Here is a 10,881-nt window from a genome sequence, read left to right on the forward strand (position 1 = left end):
AAAAAAAAAACTATCTTACTTACCTCTTGTGGTGTAAACCATGCATATAGTTCTGGTAGTACATGCTTGTGTTTTGAGATATCTGTCACTGAGATGTATGCTAACACTCAGCTAATGAAAATATATATTCAAATATCCTATCATGTTTTCCTTTGGCGTGAGCCAAAAAAATTAAACCAGAGAGAAATTTGGTGACGGACGGTTGTACGCTATGATTTGAGGCTTGTAGAGCACTTCAACCATAAACATCTGAAAGTACTGATGGGATAGCCGCGAATGTTTTAGACGTATGACAAAATAATCTCAACTCACGGAGTGTTCAACAGTGAATGGAGCCATTTATAGACTTAACTTGATATTACTCTGTCACACACACTGCTCCCAAGGTTGAGAATACACCTGCAAAGAAAACTCCTGTCTAACTTGCAAAAATAATGTTTCCCCCTGCAACGTTTGACCTGCTTGTCCCCCTCCAACCCACCTGTCTCACATTGTAGATGTGCAACGGATTTTTCTGTACTGACATGCACATCTTAAAGCGCCCATATTATGCTCATTTTTAGGTTTTTAATTTTATTTTGAGGTTTTACCAGAATAGGTATACATGGTTTTATTTTTTTTTTTAAAACACCATATTTGTGTTGTACTGCACATTGCTCCAGATCCTGTTTTCACCCTGTGTGTTCAGGTCTCTGTTTTAGCTACAGAGTGAGACATCTCACTTCTATACTATCTTTATTGCGCAGTAGCAAGGTAAACTTCTTTAGGTAAACTTCTTCTAAACGAGAGGCACATTGTGGAATACCTGCAGAACAGGGACATGGAAGTAGTTTTGTTGGAGATTACGGTCAACCACTGTGTGTTGAAGCGGTGTTTTACCATTGAGAACGAGCTAGCATTAACATGCTACGGTTAGCCACCGCGTCTCGGCTAGTGACGTAGAAAGCCGTGGAGATTTTGAACTCACCCGAAGACTGAAGGCAGAGGACATTCAGAAACCTATATCTCACTCAAAACAGCATGGATTTCCAAGTTTGTATGCGTGTGGAAGCACCAGAGACACAAAATAACACCCCAAATCCAGAAAAAGTGATTTTTCCATACTACGGGCATCCAAATAAAACCGATACAATCTGCAAGGCTAGAGTCCACTACAGATAAGTGATTGAATATGTTTTACAGCTTCGGTGCATAACGTTTTGATATTATTGAACGTCCAGTACATTCAAGCCGTTGACAAATGAGATGCTCAAACGCTAATTAAGACGATCAGCTCCACAACTTTCTGTATTTGTCAGTATGACTATGCTCAGAGGATTCTGGCGTTCGGTGACTTTCCCCCGCAGACACTCAAGTGAAGATAATTACTTCTTTTGAAGAGTCCATCATGTTTGTTAACTCCTCAGTGTCCTTCTTGGCTACAACCAAGGTGTGTGTATGTGGGGTGGGGCTGTGCGCGATCACGGAAGGCTTGTATCATGTGGACGCGCCGACAGTGTTGTTGTCATTGCTTATAAAGTATGCACTATAGCTTCACGAGCCCCTTCAGCAAGGCACTCTGCACGTGCATGCGCTTACACCAGAGGAATGTACTGCGACCTTCATCATGCTACTAAAGGAACAAGAGAACAGGAAAGAAAAGAAAGGGAAGAAGAGTAAAGCTGGATGGTATTCATCATCTTGAGACAAAGATAGTCAGGCCTATGAGATCATCAATAGTGTGAAAGTTTTGCGTCATTGTCCTGATTGGCAGACAAATCCTGCTATACCATTTGTGTTGGTTCCGGCGTTGAATGAGCAAATTCCTCCCCGCTGTCAAATGCCGGCGCATCTGGGGCCAGTTCTGCTGACCGGGAGCGTTTCTTGCAGCGCACTAAGCAGTCGCCGTGGCGAGGGACCGCCGTCCTCACGTGGCAATCAGGGAGACAATAACCAATGTGTCGTATCAGGACTCCACTTTGTGTGCATCCCTGTAATTACACTCTCTTCTGTCGATGTGTGTCTGGCTCTGTAAACACTGGTGTCACACACACACACACACACACACACACACCTGCAGCCCTTATGCCAAAGAGGAACTTGAGGCCTTTATAGAGCGATTTGTATATGTTCCACTCATGAGCCAATGCTATTCATACGCTAATCTGCGTTTGTTTATGCCTGATTTGTGTATTTATTTATTTATATATTGATGGCGCGTGAGGGCGGTACAGTACGTGCTCGTGCGTGCGCCGTCTTCGCCGTCTCAGAAGGTCATGTCACAGCCAATGGTGGGTTTGCGGCTCATAATGGCCGATGCTGAAAGACATCCGTGGAGCCACGCTCGCTAATTATCAGCTGTGTGCCTTCAAAGAACATTATCAGCACAAAGACCTGCAATTATACACACACGACCGCACGCACACAGCCGAACACACACTCCCTTTATCACCCCGGTTTCCGCCATCAACTCTCTCCTCCCAAACTGTCTTCTTCTTTTGTCTTGATTGCCGTTGTCCCCCTTAAAAAAAAAGTCTAATCCACGTCGTCCTTCTTTATTTGCCCCTTTTTCGTTCATGACCGTTATCCTCAGCTCTCTTATGACTCCCTTTTGAGTCTTCCCTCCATCTCTACAGCATCTTTTCATTTCCTGTCCACCGTTTATTCATCCCCATCCTCCAGATTCCAGCCCTTTTCTCTCTTTTCTAGCTCCCTTGTTTCCACTTTTCCTATCTCTTTCTCCCTCAATCCCCCCCGTGCTCCCAGCTCCTCTTCCTCTTCCTCTTCCTGGCCCAAAACAGACAAATAACGAGCCGGGTGTCAGTCAAACCGCCAGAGAGCTTCATTAGAGGAGTAGAGAGCACAGGATCAAATTATACGCGCAGCTTTCTTTTGTGTGTGTGTGTGTGTGTGTGTGTGTGTGTGTGTGTGTGTGTGTGTGTGTGTGTGTGTGTGTGTGTGTGTGCGTGCGTGCGTGCATGCGTGCGTGCGTATGGGTGTGTTTGCAGGGGATTTTGGGGTGTCTGCTGCAGCGGTGATGTCGGTGGTGAAGGCAGAGAGGAAGTAAACACACGCTCCGGAATGACGCAGCTGTGTGGCGGATTAGTGTGTAACACACATTGTTTGTGTGTGTGTGTGTGTGTGTGTCCGCGTGATTGTGTGAGTAAGTTCCTGCACCAGTCACAGCCTCGCCTGTTTTCTCCAATCAGAGAGAAAAACAAAAGCAAACTATTTTGCCTAATTATTCACAGGCACAGTCGTGGTCTCTTTCTTCCTCCTGACGCGTTTTGCTTCTTCTCCGCCGGCAGTCTCTCGCTCTGTGCTTGGATCTCGTTTTTATGATCTCTGGCTGATTTAGCTGCTCGGTTTGCCTGTGAATACCATCAGCTGTAAGCTTTAGACTGATACTATTTGGGGCCTTTAGCATTCAAAATTAATATAATTTAATTCTGTTATAGGACAATGATGCACACATTTGGAGAATTTATCATCATAACATTTGATATCTTCTTTTCCAGCACTACCAAAAGGCCAAAGTCCTTATTTAGATGTTAAAGTGACAAAAATGATGAAATATAAAAAGGAACAGTTGACTCTTTAGAGCCTTAAAGGTACTTAAAGGACAACATCAGGGGTGTTATCATCCCATTACAATCGCATATTCTTTACAATACTGCGGCATATTTTCCAAATATACAGAAGTTATTCCCATTAGATACAGTTAATTTAATTACAGAATGAACATCAGCTCACAGAGACTTAGAACGTGCTTCATATAGATAATCCATCACTGGGAACACTGTCACATTGGTCTTTTTGTTTTGTTGGCCACTGTGTTGTTAAAAGAAGAAGCTTTGAAGAGACTGTAGACTGTATGAGAGACAGGAAGGTAGCCATCGGAATGTCAACCAAGTGTTTGTGGACTTCGGTTTGAAAAAGCCTTGAGTTTGGCATTTTGGCCAGTCGCCTTCTTGGTGTTTTTTAAGCCAGAAGTGACCATATTTGGATGGAAGGGTTGGAGCTAGGATGGAGCAAGGGGTGTATGGAGAGACGGCAACGACGTGTCAATCACAAGGTAGCCCCGCCCCTAAAGCATACTCTGATTTACCGTCTCTTTCACTCTAAATGGGACCATCACCTACCGCTGGCCCTTAGAGAGAATGCAGGTTTAAGGTTTAATTTCCCAGTGGCTTCACTTTTCCGGCCTGAGGTTCATGCTTTTAAGAAACCAGTGGTGGAAGAAGTATTTCAATCCTTTACTTAAGTAAAAGTTATTAAACCACACCGACAAATACTTGGTTCCAAGTAAAAGTCCTGCATTGAAAATGTTACTCAAGTAAAAATGGCTAGATAATATCAGGAAAATGTAAATAAAGTACATCTTCACATTTAACTAACTGGAAAAAACTAGATCAGAAAATTTCTCTCAATTGACAAGTGTTTCATCGTCTAATCATTCCCACTATAAATGTAGGTCGTTATATTGTTGGGTAGTTTCATATATAGTAATACATTGTATTTTATAATCTCCATGTACTGTATGTTGTGTGCAGATCTTGAATTGAAAAGTAACTTAAGCTGTCGGATAAATGTAGTGGGGTAAAAAGTACAATACTTCCTTCTGAAATGTAGCAAAGTAGTAGATGTAGAAAGTGTCATGAAAAAAAAGAGACTCAAGTAAAGTACAAGTACCTTAACATTTTGTACAAAAGCACAGTGCTAGAGTAAATGTATTAAGTTAATTTCTTCCAGAGGAAAAGACGGATATCACAATCTACACATGAAAAGTTTTCACATCTAATGTACTATTTGGTACAATATCTGAGATATAAAATGAACCTACTGTGGTTTATTTATCCTTTGTAATAGATGCAATTTCGCCGGAATACAACCCTTCATTCAAAAAAATACTCAAACAAAAGAGATTCCACTCATCTCAACGACTACTCAGAGAAGCGCATGTTCAAAAAATGATCACCTGGGCTACAGCGTGAGAATTCATTGTGACTCAAGCATTATAATCTCACCCTGTTCTTATAAGAATTATTTAAACAAAACGAACTAGTTAAAATGGTTAATGACCATACTACAGCCACACCTGCTGACGCATTTTGGATCCTATACAGTATATGCTCATGAGACGTTCCATTAGTAAGTCTATCATCAACACTTGCATTTCTAGTTGATACTTACTAATATTTAACCCTCTTGTTGTCCCATCGACCCGTTTTCAAAACTTCTATATCCAAAATATGGGCTTTTTTTTAATCAAATTACCCAAAAAATGTGTACAATTGCATTTAATTGATCACTACTTTTATTGAATTTTGGGCATTCCATTTTATAGCATTTTAATTTTTTTTTAATGGTTTCATAACAGTCTCCTGACTTAACTTTGACATACACACGTCTGTGAATATCAATCAAAAATAGGTTCCTCTAATATTAGTCCAAATAATTCATAATTTCCAAAGACTTCCAAAAATGACCTAAAATGTCCTAAAAATAAGGGGAAAAGTATGGTAATAAGTTAGAATGTTACTAACATAACAACAACATAACTAATACTAACATAAGTAAAATTGCCAAAAAAAACAGGAGGTAAAACACAAGGTAAGAGAGTCGCAAAAGTAAGTCTTATCGGATTAGAATCTAGATGACAAAGCATCATAGGTCCACTACAATTGTTTACAAGTGTTCACATATGATGGTAAATGGTTCAAACAGGTGAAGGAGTTTTCCAACACTACTCCTACCATCGCTTCCCATTATAAAAGAAATGGGGGGGGCATTGATCAAGGCAGGATATTCATCCTTTCCCTGTTAACTCTGCCTTTGATGAGAAATAGGTGCTGCTATTTTAAGATCGGCCTCATTTAAACCTTCTCCCCCTCCCCCTCGCTTGATCCGTCGCTCTGTCGCCAAAGGCCTCGGTTTAATGACCCAGCTTGGCCGTAAATATGAGCCGCGCTACATCTCTAATTTGCCATTTCCATTTTTTCTCTCCCTTTACATCTCTGTCTCTCTCTACCCACTAACTAACTAGTCTCATCATCTTCCTCCCGTCCTTCCACATTGCCCCACCACCACCCAACCCCCAACAACACTACCAACACCACTCCAGTGTTGAAGCTAAAACACCTATTGATGTAGTCGGTGTGTTTTGGCCTGAAGCCTGGAGATACACTGCATGTCTCGCTGAAGACGAAACCAAAGAGACGGAGTGTGGTGTTAAAAAGGAATAAAAGATGTGAAACAGTACCTTTGTATCGGCCCAGAGAGGTCACTGGCGTCCTGCCTGCAAGACAAAAAGAAAAGAATTCGTGAAAAAACAATGAATAAAAAAAAGGTCACATAAACACAAGTATCAAAAAACAATTGACTCCAATTTCATGTGGGTTTTTGAAGAAGTTAAGCATCTCAATTACACTATTGCAGAATTTTGTTTTGTCACTTTACGCTGATGACATTCTGCTATTTATCTATACAGCGGGGTGAAATCGTGTAACTGCCAATCAGACTTGTCAGTGTGATTTGAGGCGGTGTTAGAGTCCCATAACAGTAAAAAAGAAACATCTCTGCTTCTATTGTGCCACAACAACGCTTTAAAACACAAAAAACTGTTTGCCAGACAACCAAGCACAGTCGATCCATCTCGCTTGACTCTTTTCTTTCTCTTTCTCCGTTAAGCTGCCTTCAAGTGCGGTCGGAAACGTTGTGATCTATGAAACGATCTGACAGAAAACAGTAGTTGTAAAACATAAAGTCTACCTGTGCTACATTGGGGGGTTAACAGGACGTCACAATAATGGGCCGTTTCCTTGACACTCCCCCCACCCGCAACCCTGCTACAAATTTCCAGATTGCTGTTTCACTGCCTGAACACAGCCTACCAAATCTCCGCCGTGCTGGAAGCAAAAAATATACTCTCTTTTCCACAGCTAGTGTCTTGTGAAGATTACTGTATGTAATATAGTACTTCACAGTGCCTGTACAACGTTGTATAATGCTCAATGACAGACTCTGTGACCTTATTCCAATTTACTTTCCCTTGCAGACATACAAGACAAGAAAAAAGCATCTTATTGAGGGTGAAAAGTGTGAACTTGAATGTAAAAGCTTTAGTGTGGTTTGCAGAGGTCCACAGGTTTGGAATTTAGAAATCAGCAACTACTACTGATCACATATAGTATTCTCACAGCGATGGGGACGACACTCTTCAAACAAACTGCTTCTACTGAAACCACTTTACATACGTTTATGGTGACAGTCGAAGATTACGATTGCATCATTTGTATATGATGCCTCGTTGATTTCTGCCCATTTCCAAACAGCATATAGAATGGAGTTTTATAGGTTTAACTTTAGTGAAGCTACTTTTGTTCAACTTGGAATATTGGAAGTAAAACAGTTGGGTGCCAATGAAGACAGTGTTTCTGGGAATATGATACAAATCACAAGATACAGGCAACAATCTCATACACACACACACAATAACACAAACACACACACACACACACACACACACACACACACACACACACACCGAGTCATATAAATAGTAAATTGGTCTTGTCTGTCCTTGGGAACAAAACAGAAACTTGTTCGTTCCACTGGGTTTTCTCCATAATTTCCTGCTGTTTCCTTCTCTCTTCTTTCCTTTTTGTTTCATTTCTCCCTCCAATCCTCTTTTCCTCTTCCACTGCATGTAAATAAATTGGTCCCCAGACCCCACCACTAGACACGGTGAGTGTGTGTGTGTGCCAGCATTACACTCAATGCAACACAAACACACACAAAAACACAACTCTCCAGAGCTCAGAGCAGCAACCGAATTAGCCCGCCTTTTATGTCACAGAGGTAAATAAAATAATAATGAACTGCAGTCATTAAGCACTGTTTGTGTCACTGTGTGTATGTATATGTGTGTGTGAGCCAGAGAGAGAGTGTATAAGTGAAAGCCCACTTGTGAGAGAGACAGAGAGAGAAAGAGATTGTGTGTGTGTGTGTGTGTGTGTGTGTGTATATTACGATGAAATGTTTTGAAAAAACTCCTTGCTCCTCCTGAACACTGTGGCCAATCACCGCTATTACAACATTTTGCATTTGCAAAGCAACACTCATGTCTGTTTCATCTCTGACCACAGAACACTCATCCAGTAACACCCCCCCCCCACACACACACACACACACACGATAACCACCTCTGATTTAGTCCATTCTCCCCATGCAATGAATATGAGACAGATTAAATGGAACATCAAACACACACTGTGCACGCAGACAGACAGACAGACAGACAGCTCCACTACAGCAACTACACATCTATCATATTTTTGAATCTACATACATATATGTAAAAGCAAATCGTTTCCACTCCACAGATCTCATTAGTTATTAACTCGCTGCAGCTTTAATGGTATGGTTCCAAAGATCCCTATTAAAACTTCATTAAAGTAAATGTTATGAGTCTGACGACACTAAAGACACGGTCAAGTTATTTACTTGCAATAAAGTCGACGATAATGAAAACATTTAAGACTTAAGCTTAAATGTGTAAGTTTGGGATTTTAGGAAGTCCAATACTTGCTTTTTTACTTGTTGAAACATTTTAAGTAGTCATTTACGCTCATGTTCACTTAAAAAAGTTGTCTTTTTGTCTGACCATGGTTGAAATAACTCCACTTCCTTCTGTTTTCTTCCTGTTTTTTCAGGAAAAGACAATAAAATCCACACAGTGGCATTGCATTGAGAGCATATGGATTGATATACTTGAACTTTTTGAAACTTCACTTTAAAAATCAATCTCAGTGGGTTTTTTCACTGCTATTCCCTTTATTATGAAGCCTGCCTCTGCCGCACAATCTATGTAGTATTTGTTGTTACATAATGTCCCTTGTGCTAATAAACTAAACTCAGTCAAACAATGAGGCGTCTGCTGTTACCGTGGGAATTTAAATATTTCTTTCTTTCTTTGTCAGTCACGCTGTCCATCTCTGCCAATGCTAACTGCCCCATTCTTCCCTAGTTCTTCTAATAAAGATAGACTGATGACAGATTACACTATTCTTCATGGGTTTAGAACATTCCCCTTCCTCATTAGATTACCTCAAAAAAGCTTATTTCCTTATGCGTCTTGAGTGTGTCCTTAGAATGTTTGATCAAAATTGTCCTGCCTGACAACAGTACAACAGTATTATAACTGTCATGTTTCTAACATGACCAACGTTCAATGTTCCAATACCTTTTAAAATCCAATTGGATTACCTCAGAAATGCCCTGGCACAAGGTTTTAAAACAAGGCTGTTTGTCTAAGTTCACAACAGGTTTAGAGAAACATGGTTTACACGGGACATTTGTGTGGAAATGTCTTTAACAAAAGCCTTTTCAGAACTCTAAATTCCAACGGGAACTTAATTATTGACTACTGTAGGTCTGAACAGTATTACCCTTTCATACATTTTCCACTTAGCTGCCCGACTACAGAGCTACTTAAATAAATAAAGAGCCAATTATGATTTTGTTGAAAGCTTTCAGATGTGATTTCAACCGTATCAATTGCCGCTTGTTGGTCGGCACAAGACGACCCGACAAGATTTGGGTCAGAATTGATCACTGGGATGGAAACAGATGGGAAAACAGTGTCCAGGTGGAAACAAGCCAGGCGTATGCTTCACGACAGACAGCTTCTTGGCGCCGCGCATGAACCCGAGCACAAACTCCTGCAGGCGTCTCGCCGCCGCGGGCCTGACGGAGACGTAAAACGAAGCTGAAATGTGAGGGACTCCTAGAGCGACCATGCCAGAACCGGCGCAAAGACGGAGCAGGTGGCAGCATCCGGCGAGTAACAGGGGCATATTTGGACACACATACCCACACACACATATACAAACACTCTACATTAGTACTACATGAAGGGAGACGCTACGAGCCAGCTGTCACAACACTTTAAACACCATCGATGACAAGAGCATTCCCACACTGGGAGCTTTTAAAGTGATTTCCCCCCTCTGTCTCTCTTTTTCTTTTTCAACACATACACAATATTAAAATATTGAAAGTGACATAGATGCTTTTATTATGGTGTAAAACACAAGATGCCATGTCACACCCTTGTGGGATTGGCATTAATCCATTATCAATGACACAAAAAAAGGAAGTAAAAGTCAGAGAATGACTTGTACATGCACTGCAGTAACCGGGTAAATGTTGATTGTGCATCGCAATTTTCCTCTTGAGCTGTTGAAACGTATTTAGGGACAGAGAAGCAACTCTTTCTGTTATTGGTTTCCAATTGAGTCAAAATGTTGGGGACCATCTCCAAATGGCTTGATTTTTTGTCTCTGAATAGCAGTGCCAAGCTGAAAGTCGGTTTACGTTTATTTAACAAGAGAAAAGCTGCTTATTGACTGATGGTGATATTTGGTCAGTCTAAAACGGCCTTGAAGGCCTCCTTTTACCCTCTAAAAGGTTCTTTCCATCATCATCATCATCATCATCATCATCATCCTCCCTGCAGCCCATGTGTGTCATTCTAACACTTTTTGTTTCAAACACTTCTCACACAACCTGCTTCACATTCTGTACCCACAATCCCCAACCAATCAACACATCCGAACGCACACATCTTTAAAAGTCGATAAATACACTCACACACTTGACTTTCACACCCTACCAAGACATCCCACTTCTTTCTTCGTGCTTATCTTATCTCCATCGCAGGTGTTTGTGTGTGTGTGTGTGTGTGTGTGTATGTGTGAGTGTGAGAGTGTGAGAGCATGTGTGTGTGACACAGCCAGGTTCTTAAGATGATGTCAGATGTGGGCTGCTGGCCCGCCTCCTGATGGATCTAAACTCTCCCATTGGAGGATGAGTCTCCTGGATTGACGTGCCAAGGCGCTG

At 41.2% G+C, this 10,881-nt stretch overlaps 1 protein-coding gene across 1 annotated transcript in view; it reads right to left on the bottom strand.

Annotated features, from left to right (window-relative positions):
• Positions 1-10,881, bottom strand: part of celf2 (cugbp, Elav-like family member 2) — a 208,795-nt gene that overhangs the window by 162,273 nt on the left and 35,641 nt on the right. The window contains exon 2 of the mRNA XM_034863749.1: positions 6,242-6,277. Coding sequence (XP_034719640.1) covers positions 6,242-6,277 — 36 coding nt within the window. The remainder of the gene's footprint in view (positions 1-6,241; positions 6,278-10,881) is intronic.

This window comes from Etheostoma cragini, chromosome 23, assembly GCF_013103735.1.
Source record: "Etheostoma cragini isolate CJK2018 chromosome 23, CSU_Ecrag_1.0, whole genome shotgun sequence".
NCBI lineage: Eukaryota > Metazoa > Chordata > Actinopteri > Perciformes > Percidae > Etheostoma > Etheostoma cragini.